Raw genomic sequence first — 12,438 nt, 5'->3', positions numbered from 1 at the left:
GTCTTTGAATGCACAATTGAGCTTAGTAGCATTACCTTAATATTGACATTACCTAGCTATTTAGCCACACATTGTTAAACATTTTCTGTCAGCACCATGACAACTTTGCAATAATAATAATAATGATAATAATAATATACAACCTATAATAAAAGGTAAACCCACTACAACGTAATTACTATTAGCCTACTCTTAAAGTTATGTTTAACACACAGCACACAAAAATCTAACAAAAATCAAAAATGAAATATTTATTACAGCATTTGTGACTGAACACCTTTTAAACATTACGTCACAGTCCTCATACAAGTATTTAATAATGTATTTTTGACAAAGCTTAAGGGAGACGGCATTTTATCATCTAGTGAGGAACACGTGCTGAAAAAGGAAGGAATTCATGGACATACAATATCAATGCCACAGCAGATCTGAAACTAGCAAAAACATTCTTTTTCAATTGAGGTAAACACATAGAATATCTAACATGAAACAATTAATAGACTGAACTCTGTACGAAGTTTGTTACAATATTCTCTTAGCTTTTCCCTAAAGCTTTGAGTTCATCATTTAAGTTCTTTTCTTCTACTTCTGTTTTGAAGTTTTAGGTTTTTGGGTGCATCTACCACCAATTGCTTCTCCCAGTGCCAAAGAATTCACCATTGTGTCAGTATTGTCCATATGGCAAGTATGTTGATCCAGAGGCAAAGAAGCAGAGTAGGATGCTGCTTTTCCACGATTAAGTTTCCTTCAATAGGCTCTGTCAATGAGAGTCCAGGATACTAAAAAAATCAAATAATAATCAAATGAAAATGTATAAAACCAACACAATCCAGTGCTTGGGCAATTCAAACTAAGAACTTTTTTGTATATACCTACAGGGTAACATTCATTCATGAACCAAAAAAAGAGGGGCATTAAACATGTTCAAACTGAATCTTCTGGAGAGATCAGGTGTCATTTAGCAGCCTTTTCCCATCATGCCCTGTTCTTTATGGGGGACAGGGCCTGTTTTGCCTGTCGCTGTGGTTGGGAGCAAGTGGGCGTCCGTTGTTGAGATGTTCCATCTTTTCTTTTTTCTGGTGCTGCTTCACCACCGAGACAGTTTCTCCTCCAGGAAGGAGCACACACAGTGTGAGAGAAAGGCTTAACCTTTTATTCTACAACTAGCTCAGGAAATTGAGTGATCAACAAAAAATGCAAACGTTTTAACTTAGTTGCTATACTTTTTATACTACAGTAGTTATAACTCTTGGAGTCTTTTTTTGTCTTTCTTTTTTCTCTCAATCTTCCAGAGTGATTCCGTTTTGAAAAAATGAGTTGAACGTGTCACCGGAGAGAGTGTGCACTGTGTGTGTGCGAATGCGTGTGTCTTAAGTGTGTGCCTGTGTCCGTGTGTGCGCACGTATGTGTCTGTCCTCAAAACATCTTCTGTTGATCTTTAACAAAAGCCCAAGACTTTACAAAGTGTTCTTGTCAGCTTGGTCCTCCATTTGGATGAAAGTAACAAAATTATAAAGTTTTAAAAAAAAAGAAGAAGAATCATCACAGCTCATCTGGAATTCTGTTTTCACTGTCTAATAATGGTCAAAACGGTTCTGCTTTTATTCAGAAAAATAGTCTGAAGATATCTTTGTTTTAGGGTTGTTGATGTTTGTTTTCTTCTCTTAGAAGCTACTGTTGTTGTTGATGTTGTGGTAGTAAAGTTTGCTTATACTATTGGGCATGGATGTCCAAGCCTTGTCCTCCAGCGCTGGGGTCAATGGGGGTCAGCAGGGGGGGGGGCTCTCTGCAGACATGGTGATTCCTGGGTGAGAGGGGGGTCCTCCGTGCATCAGCATGGCAGGGTGATGAGGGTGGTGGGGGCCGGGCAGGTAGGGATGGAGGGGGTGTCCATGTCGAAGCTGGGAGGGGTGAGGGGTCATCTGATGAGTAGGGTTGTAACTTGGTGGGGCCATGCTCATGCCCATAGGACCAGTCTGAGGTACGTACTCCCCTGGCATGCCTTGCAGACCTGAGAGAGAGAGAGAGGTTTAGAAACAAGCACTCACCATTTCTTAATACTGAATTCCATTAGCGTGACTTTGACAAAAAACAATACATTAATTTATACTTTGTGTAAAGTGAGCTCATCTTGCGGTGTAGAAATAAAGTTTAAAAAACATACTAGCTAGATTTAGGATTACACATATCCCAAAAGCTACTTCAGAGATTTGTATTCAAGGAGCTAAAAAAAGCATTTGTATCACTCTATTTTAGGTGATGGAGAGTCCTTCACAATGTCAATAGAATCATGGTCAGTTCGCAGGTTGGAAAGTGATCTCCAACCATCCAGACACTGTCGTTTTGGATTGCGTATGGAGAAGCTAGCAGCTGTATTGATGTTAGTAGCACTAATACTTTTACAGGCAGAACAGTCAATTCCCCCGCTGAATGTAGTGACAAATCGAATAAGAGGCATTTTCTCAGGGGGACGCGCTACTGGGAACATATTTGATTTAAAACCCCTTAAAGAAGTTATTAAATAATTTAGAGCTCAGTTAACTATCACAACATGCCAGTCTAAGAATAGCGTTCAAGGCTTTGCGTTTTCCCCTCCAATAAGAGGCACTTTTAAACAAAACAAAGTGCTGCTCTTGGAATAGAGGGAGTGTGGGTTTAGGAGTATAATGACGACAACTGCTAAAGCACAGAGACAGCAAGAGATGGAGGCACAGAGAGATAAAAGGAGGGAGAGAGAGATGTAGAGCGAAAGACAGAGGGAGGGAGGAGGAGGAGGAAAGAGGGAGGGAGGAAGGAATATGCTGATGCGATACCCCTTGGTATGGAGAGTAGGACCCTGTGTCGATGTGTGTGGAGACCCCAGCCTGTTGGCATTCCCTCACACTGTGCCTGGGTGGTGGAGACAGAACCTGCTCAGTGTTGCCTCTGTTTGGGTATTCAGGGGGGGGTTTGTTGTCAACAGACCAGAGGGGAAGTAGTGGTGGTGGTGGTGGTGGGGGGGGGGAGGGGGGGCCTGGGAATGGAGTATAGGAACAGGCCTGGTCCAGAGGAGGGAACAGGCAGGGAAGCGCAGGCCTGGGTACTTCTGGAGCTGGAGCCAGTGGGTCCTGGACCAACCTGGCCTGCTTTGTAATGTGAACCCCTGGGGAATTAACCCTGCTGAGGAGAAGGGGTGGGGGAGGGGTAGCAGCAAGGTCACCAGGCATGCTCACTCTCCACATTCCTCCACCTTAATACACCGCAATTAAGAAATGACACAAGAGGGCCTGGTGAGGGGAGGGGGAGAAGGTGGGGAGGGAAGGGAGAGGAAAAAGGACAGCAGAGGCAGAGATTAATGACCAATCTCATTGGCTGAAAGGTGGGCAGCCATTTTCTAATACTCGCTACCCCTACTATCCACATCAGTTCATTGGAAATGCACATGTTTGTCAGAAGGCTCTCTTAAAACCTCACTATCGGGGTCATAAAATAAGTAAATCAATCTGGGCATGCTGGGTTGGGCTGGGCCGGACTGGGGTGTGAGGCGAGGGGTATGTGAGGGGTGCTCTCACCTCTATATAACCTGGAGTGGCTCCTGTTAAAAGGCCCAACAGATGTTTTTGACACTGTAAGCTGGTAATCTCCAGTCTTGTAAGCTGCAGTCATTCTGTTAAGTAGATCTGTGGGCCCCCTTTATTAACAGGAGTGGTTCAACCATCTGAAGACAATAATAGTGACCAGTCTCTCTCCCTCTCCCTCTCTCTCTTTCTCTCTCTCTCTACCTGTTCTGTTCTGTCCTGTTCTGGCAGAGCAGGCCTGCTCAATGGCTTGCGATAATTAAGTACCAAATATACCATATTGTGTGGCAGCTTAATCATATCAAGAGAGGATAATATTCCTCTGTATTAAGCTATTAATGTTATTGGTCATGAAGCATAAAATATGTTATGTAATTAAATAGTCCAAAAATGATATAGCCTATATTAAGAATTAGCCAAGCTGAGCAAATGTTGTCTCTATCTGCCTGTTTTAGGGAACATTGCTTCCTGAAGGGTTTTTATCCCTGATGCCATTAACAAAGACAGGAGAAAAGGAGATGAGAGAGGGAGGAAAAAACGAGGGGTGAAATGGGCTCTGTCGATAGAATTGGCTATGGTGACCCTATGGAAAATCCAGGCCCAATTTACATATAAAGGGTTCTTTTAATCAAGGTAAGTGTTATTATATTGTGCCTCATTGGGCAAAGGAGTTTGGGTGTTCAATAAAATCTCTTCTGCACCGCTGCCTTTGGGATGTGATATGTCTTGATTTCTCAAATGTCAGCGATGTGGTGCTAGCGGGAGGCAGAATGGCCAGGCTCAATCAGACGGCAGCCATTTAGAGTGTGTGTGAGTGTGAGCGAGAGCGAGAGATTCCTTCCTTTATAACACAGCCATTCTTTAATGTCTCTGGTCCTTTAAATGGATCTGTGTGTGTCTCATGTCGGGCCTAGTCAATGCCCCCTCGAGTAAAAAACATCCAAACCCCCCCTTCTCGCCACCCCCACCCCACAGTGAAGGATAGGCCATGTCACCCACGGCCCGTATATCTCACCCGGGGACCGTAATGTACTGCTGCGCGCCGTCTTTGCATATAAGATAATTTGGGCATCAATCGTTCCCCAGACAGATTTATGTCACTCGGAGGACAGTTTCACTTCTCCTTCTTTATTGCTTCACTGGAGCCTGCTTAATTTCTCCCCGCCAGACCCTGCCTCTGGAGATGTTATTTTTCCCTTAAATGTCCAACATTTGCATTGGCTGTCGGAGATGGGGAGAGCGATGGCCCTGTTGTGATAAATAAATGTGTGGCATCGGTACATGCCATGCTAGGCCAGGGTTGTTGTTGGGGGTGAATGTTTTCCTGTTGTCTTGGCTGGCGCCACAAGTCCCCCCCCCCCCCCCCCCCCCCCCCCCTCCCAAGGACCGACAGGAGAAAGCCTCACGACATGGTGACTATTCCCAGTCCTTCCATTCATCCTTCAGTAGCTAGCTAACCCCCCTTGCTTACCCCCCTTTCTCCCCTTAAAGCACCATGCTACACCAATCACACTCACTGGTTGTCGTGGGGGTTGCTGTGGGGGAGGTTGTTGTAAAATTAGGGTGCGGATGGGAGAGGGATTGTGGTGGAATAAGGGGGATTGTGGGTACAAACCACAAGCCCAGAGGTTTGAAAAATACATCCAAGGAAAAAAAGAGCCCAGTTGTACTTACTTCCCCCTTTTTCTTTGCGTTTTACTTTACAAGATGGAGGTTACATGTAGTGCCATTGCCCATCCATGCCCATATTCATCCCCATTCCACTCATAGGCCCTAGAAGAGGGGAAACACGCCAGAGAAAAGATCAGCAAAAGGTCAAAGGTCGAATCACAGATGGGTCAGAGCAGACAGACACCCTGGTAGAAGTAATGATTGGTTAAGTCTGAAGAGGAAACGGCAGAGAGAATGTAGGAAGGGAAGGGGCCGTAGTAAAGAGTCTAAAACCGTTAGATCCCCACAAGTCCCCACAAATCTCTACATTTGTTACAAAGTCAGATGGGTGAATAGAGAGACAAGCAAGGCAGGCAGCAGGCAAAGGGTGATACCCAGGGGAGTTGGAGGGTGGAGTTTACTAGGGTGCAGTGATATCATCAGTAGTGTTGTGACATTGGTTAGTTTTGGGTTGATGATGCTGTCATGTACAGTACAATAGTCAGTGCTGGGGTGATATTTCCATGGCTAGAGTTGTTGGTGGGTGTTCCTGGCAGTCTACAGTAGTCACAAAGTAAAATGGGTTGTATTGGTGACTGTACACATACACAGTCCAGTGACTGGTATACAGTATGCAGGATAGGAGGAGGAGGGCTTACCAGCTGGCCGGATCCCCATGTGCTGCTGGCCATCCAGCACGAAGCTGCCCATGGGCTGGCCCTCCGGACTGTATGCTGCTCCTTGACTCACTGAAGGATCAAGAAGAAAACCTGATTGTAGTCAAAACGTGGACACAAAGGAAGGGAAAGAAAGAGAAGACACACCACACAATCAGCTTATTGTCCCAGCTCTGGCCCAAACATACTGCAACACATTGTGTCCCCGATGACTGATGCATGGCATGCAAACACACACAGTATGAGTACACACATACACACACACACCAGAGACACACACACACCAGAGACACACACACATACACACACACACACACACTTTAACACTAGAGAACAGAAGAGATTAAGCATTGTTCTCTAACAGAGAAAAGAAAGCATGCAGTTTGACGAGATCAGGGCGTTCTGTCAAGACCATCACCAGCCATTCCCCAAGCAACAGGGATGTTATGGACAGGGACACAATATGGAACATCATTGGACAGGAACACAATATGGAACATCATTGGACAGGAACACAATATGGGACATTATTGGACAGGAACACAATATGGAACATCATTGGACAGGAACACAATATGGAACATCATTGGACAGGGACACAATATGGAACATCATTGGACAGGAACACAATATGGAACATCATTGGACAGGGACACAATATGGAACATCATTGGACAGGAACACAATATGGAGCATCATTGGACAGGAACACAATATGGAACATCATTGGACAGGAACACAATATGGAACATCATTGGACAGGAACACAATATGGGACATTATTGGACAGGAACACAATATGGAACATCATTGGACAGGAACACAATATGGAACATCATTGGACAGGAACACAATATGGAACATTATTGGACAGGAACACAATATGTGACACAATTTGCACAAATATCACTATTTATCCCCCTGCAACTGTCATTATTTATCCCTGCAAATTTAAATGACTTAAAATCTTCAAATTACAGAAGGTGAAAGAACTGATTATGATGATTATTTACAAATGAGATTCATATCATAATATTATTATAACATTATAATACTGTGTACAGTAGAAATCAAATTACACCATACTGTCCTATTATTAGACCTATTGAGTAAGAGTATTGTGTAGTCTAGCGAACAGCATATTCCCGGACTAAACAGCCTAATCCGGAGTAATCTGTAAACCCCGAAGATTAGGGGAAGCTGTAAATCATGCTGTTTTTGGAGAGATTGCTGATTGACACACCCTAAACACACGCCCTGCCCTCCCTTCTCTGTCTATCTCCTCTCTTTCAAATATTCCCAACAAACCGCAGTAATTGTACTGGGAGTCGGTGCGATTTGGAAAGGCACGTCTCATTTCAATAATTGCTTAACTTCATTTGCACAAATCTCCCCAATTTGCGGGGCTCTCTCTAGACTCGGAGCTAGCTAATCAACAAAGAGCTTTCCTCCTCAGAGACATATTACTTTCCGTTTTTTCATCGTAATGTCACAGTCGATGCGGCATAGGGTGGCTACATAAATTCCTGTACAGATTATTTGCTCAATTTCAGTGGCATGTTTATGACTCAATCTTTCAGTAGTGTTTGTCGTCTGACCATGGAAGATATGGAAAATCAATGCCTGATCAATTTACAATATGAACCCATCCTTAATCCTTTTCAAAGGAATGGATGTCTCTCCCTACGTAGGGCGGCCAGACAGGAATCAGAGATCAATGGATCATATAAAACTCATTCTCATCCGTTAGGTTGTTTTTCATGACCGGAATAAATTAAGCGCCCATAATTACTAAATTGAAATGATGAAGTTCAATACAATCGCATATATAGGACCCTTGATATTTCAGATCTGGACTAAGTGAATACAGAACAACAGCTAGAGGACTGACACTGGAGGGAATCGAGTGAATTAAAAAACACAAAGTAGATACCAATTGAAACCCTCCTCTCTTCTTTCCCCCTACCTATCCCCCCAAAAGCTGTGAAGGATAGAAGAAAAAAAAAGACAGAAAAAAATACACAACAGCCTTAAGAAAAAATATAAATGAAAATGCTCCAAGCCTTCCTGGAGCTTCTCTTGTGCCCAATTAGTAACTCACAGAAAGGGAACGTGTTGCTAAAGCACCTCTCAGGGTTAGATTGGGATATCGCCAATTACAGTTAATCACCTAACGACTCGTGTGTTTTATGTGTGTGTGTGTGTGTGTGTGTATGCGCGTGCGTGCGTGTGTGTGTGTGGTAATAGGGGGGTGGATTTGCAAGGAGTGGGTGTTTCTGGGAAGAGATATGTAGATATATAGTCATTTCGTTACCTGCTCGATTTGACTGGTCAATCATGGGCTGTACTATTCTTCTCCTGGCGTTAATGAACCTGGGAGCGAGGAGAGGAGAGAGAAACACACTTTAAATCACACAGCATTCACACGATACAAGTAGCAGTATTCTTTTTTTTTTTAAAAGGCAACCAAAACAACACAGTTTTGTATGACTTAGTAACATTATCCACTGGCTTATCACAACAGAGACACACAGTAACAAAAGGGCAATTGTGAGCAGACTTGGGAACCCGACAAGGTTTTCTTTTAATGCCCTTATGATCTATTCCCCTTGTTTAATAAAGCTTTTGATTACATTCGGTTGCTATGGAGACCGAGGAGCCATTCCACAGGCATTAAGTGTTGTGCTGTGGTGAGGCGGAGGTGCAACTGAGGAGCTAGACCACTCAGTATGTCACATCTCTCTCTCTCATACACACACACACGTACGCACTCACATAGACCCTATAAACATGTTATTCCTAGCGTGTTATTGCTCATTAGAAATTCAAAATAATGTGCAAGTTCGCAAGGGGCAACATACAATCCGTTCCTTTCATTTGTCCACCCTCTCTCTCTCTCTCTCTCTCTCTCTCTCTCTCTCTCTCACACACACACACACACACACACACACACACACACACACACACACACACACACACACACACACACACACACACACACACACACACACTCTCTCTCTGGCCCTTCATTGCAGGGGGTTGTGCTCCCCGTCCAGCTGTCTATAAATGAGGACCAGGCCTGGCCACTCGGTGCTTTCACAAGGTATTGTTATGTCACCAAGCCCATCAATTAGGCTGTGTGAAGTTTTATCACCGCCACAGCGGCGAATAAGTGCAGTTCCACAAAGCCTTCCCTGTGCAGTCCTCCCCGACTCTCCTCTCTGCTCCCGCCGCTTTCCACTGTAAAGACAGAGGGGTCATCTGGAGGTGACTGCCAGCCAGGGGCAACCTGGGACGCAGGGACCCAGGGCCGTGTCAAAGACAAGCTGCCTACACCGCCCCGGACCGGCTTTACCTTTACGGACTGAGCAACTGTCCCTCTCTTTCCATCTCCATCTAGTACATCTCTCTCTCTCTCTCTAAGAAGTCAGAGAGGAGTGAGATCGCTAGCACTACAGGTACCCACATGTGGTTGATATTAGAGAGATGTTTCAAATCATCGTGGGGTATTCCTGCATGGAGCCCTCTTGAGAAAAAAATAGGTTTCTGGGAACGTGGAGAGGGCAACGCTACAGGACTGGTCATTAGATGGAAAAAGGGAAGGTTCTGGAACCAATTTCAGTTCCTAATCCCCCGTGAACCCCTGATACCTGCCCTTACCGTCTCCTGTTAACGTAAACGGCTGTAATCTGCCCGCTCAAAGTGCCATAGTTAAATGGACAAAATGCATTGTTGGGAAAAGAGATGGAGCAGTGCTCATTTGTGAGGGTGCACCCAGAGTGCAAGTAGGGTATAGGGTGTAGGTAGGGTATAGGGTGCATCCAGAGTGCAGGTAGGGTATAGGGTGCAGGTAGGGTATAGGGTGCATCCAGAGTACAGGTAGGGTATAGGGGGCAGGTAGGGTATAGGGTGCATCCAGAGTACAGGTAGGGTATAGGGGGCAGGTAGGGTATAGGGTGCATCCAGAGTACAGGTAGGGTATAGGGTGCAGGTAGGGTATAGGGGGCACCCAGAGTGCAGGTAGGGTATAGGGGGCACCCAGACTACAGGTAGGGTATAGGGGGCACCCAGAGTACAGGTAGGGTATAGGGTGCACCCAGAGTACAGGTAGGGTATAGGGTGCATCCAAAGTACAGGTAGGGTATAGGGTGCACTCAGAGTAGAGGTAGGGTTTAGGGTGCACCCAGAGTACAGGTAGGGTATAAGTGCAGGTAGGGTATAGGGTGCACCCAGAGTACAGGTAGGGTTTAGGGTGCACTCAGAGTAGAGGTAGGGTTCAGGGTGCACTCAGAGTACAGGTAGGGTTTAGGGTGCACTCAGAGTAGAGGTAGGATATAGGGGGCACCCAGAGTACAGGTAAGGTATAGGGTGCACCCAGAGTACAGGTAGGATATAGGGGGCACCCAGAGTACAGGTAGGGTTTAGGGTGCACCGCTGGCCCCAGAGAGAGGACAGGCAGACACACTAACATGTATATGGGAAAGGACAGGGTAAAGGGGCTGTAATTTGTGATCTATTGAAGGTGGTGGTTTTGTTTGGGCTATATCATAAATACTGTTTTAAACGGTTAAACTCTCACGCATTATGAGCAAGAGGGATATAAAAGAGCATCTTTGGCTGTCTATCGTTTATCGTCTACCTTCACTACGTCCCTATGCCTGCAGTGCTTAGGAGAGAGACAGGCTTCCAGCATCAAAACCAGCTGAGCAAGTAAACCCAGCAGAATGTCCCACCATCGTGCTCCCTCTCTGGGCAGGCTCACAGAGCAAGGCCTGACAGAAATATACACCCGGCTTTTTCTTTTTTCTCCCAAGACGGCACAAAGGATTGGAAATTAGAACCATGTGGATTCTTACCTATTCTGGGACATAACCATAAACACGTCAAATCAGGAATGTTCCTTGCCGGGGATAAATATTCCAATACCCGATCATTGATGGGAAGATTCCCCAGGAATAACAAAGTGCACACGAAACAGTGTGTTTGTGGTATTGATCTTATTCAACTCAACTGCTGCTCAGTATCTACTACTTAGGACATGTATTGTGTAAGTTTACCTGCAAATATTTTCATATCAGGGTTGGTTTGCTGTCCACACTCAAATGTTATGCTGTTCTGACATGGTCATTTGAGTAGGAAAAACAGCTCTTTACAGCAGCATACACAAACATATATGGATATTCAAATATTTTCCCTCAGGGTTGCTGCCGAGATTGACTCCCTTCTTGTCAACACTGTCCCCATTGGCGGCCACACACACACACACACACACACACACAACCCAACCACATGACAACAGGCTCTGTTTTTATTCTCTGAACAAGTTGCCACAGTAACGCAATTGGCGAGGTTGCGGAGGGAGGGGGGTTGCTGACCAACCAAGACCCCCTCTATGACCCCAGAGCGCCTTTTATCAGTTTGAGTAAAGCCAATTGAGATTATCAGAGCCAGGCCTGATAACACTGTTTTCTCTTCTCACACATGGATGGATGGATGGCAGGCAGGCATGGATGGAGGGATGGATGGATGGGTGGATGGCAGGCAGGCAGGGATGAAGGGATGGATGAGTGGATGGGTGGCAGGCAGGGATGGAGGGATGGATGAGTGGATGGGTGGCAGGCAGGGATGGAGGGATGGATGAGTGGATGGCAGGCAGGCAGGGATGGATGGATGGATGAGTGGATGGCAGGCAGGCAGGGATGGATGGATGGCAGGCAGGGATGGATGAGTGGATGGCAGGCAGGGATGGATGGATGGATGAGTGGATGGCAGGCAGGCAGGGATGGATGGATGGCAGGCAGGGATGGAGGAATGGATGGGTGGATGGGTGGGTGGCAGGGATGGAGGGATGGATGAGTGGATGGGTGGCAGGCAGGGATGGAGGGATGGATGGATGGCAGGCAGGCAGGGATGGAGGGATGGATGAGTGGATGGCAGGCAGGCAGGGATGGAGGGATGGATGAGTGGATGGCAGGCAGGCGGGGATGGATGGATGGATGGCAGGCAGGGATGGAGGGATGGATGGATGGCAGGCAGGGATGGAGGGATGGATGGATGGCAGGCAGGCAGGGATGGATGGGTGGATGGCAGGCAGGCAGGGATGGAGGGATGGAGGGATGGATGGGTGGATGGCAGGCAGGCAGGCAGGGATGGAGGGATGGATGGGTGGATGGCAGGCAGGCAGGCAGGGATGGAGGGATGGATGGGTGGGTGGCAGGCAGGCAGGGATGGAGGGATGGATGGGTGGATGGGTGGGTGGCAGGCAGGCAGGGATGGATGGATGGATGGCAGGGATGGAGGGATGGATGGATGGGTGGATGGCAGACAGGCAGGCAGGGATAGAGGGATGGATGGATGGATAGATGGCAGGCAGGCAGGGATGGAGGGATGGATGGATGGGTGGATGGCAGGCAGGGATGGAGGGATGGATGGATGGGTGGGTGGCAGGCAGGGATGGAGGGATGGATGGGTGGCAGGCAGGGATGGAGGGATGGATGGATGGGTGGCAGGCAGGCAGGCAGGGATGGATGGATGGGTGGGTGGGTGGCAGGCAG

The 12,438-nt window shown here is 46.5% G+C and overlaps 1 protein-coding gene across 11 annotated transcripts in view; it reads right to left on the bottom strand.

The window, feature by feature from the left end:
- Positions 1 to 227: 227 nt before the first annotated feature.
- Positions 228 to 12,438, bottom strand: part of LOC110497754 (homeobox protein Meis2) — a 111,039-nt gene continuing 98,828 nt past the window's right edge. For 5 of the 11 annotated variants that reach the window (XM_036954726.1, XM_036954725.1, XM_036954722.1 and 2 more), the window contains exons 10-12: positions 8,199 to 8,257; positions 5,867 to 5,977; positions 228 to 2,011 (exon numbers count right to left, since the gene is read on the bottom strand). In XM_036954726.1, the coding sequence (XP_036810621.1) occupies positions 1,767 to 2,011; positions 5,867 to 5,977; positions 8,199 to 8,257 (415 nt within the window). In that variant the 3' untranslated portion in view covers positions 228 to 1,766. Of the gene's footprint in view, positions 2,012 to 5,231; positions 5,331 to 5,866; positions 5,978 to 8,198; positions 8,258 to 12,438 lie in introns of all 11 variants that reach the window. The other 6 variants (XM_036954721.1, XM_036954720.1, XM_036954719.1 and 3 more) reach the window with 4 other exon arrangements.

Source organism: Oncorhynchus mykiss, chromosome 19 (genome assembly GCF_013265735.2).
Source record: "Oncorhynchus mykiss isolate Arlee chromosome 19, USDA_OmykA_1.1, whole genome shotgun sequence".
NCBI lineage: Eukaryota > Metazoa > Chordata > Actinopteri > Salmoniformes > Salmonidae > Oncorhynchus > Oncorhynchus mykiss.
The sequence above is the reverse complement of the archived record's forward strand: the minus strand, read 5'-3'. Positions and strand labels throughout refer to the sequence as shown.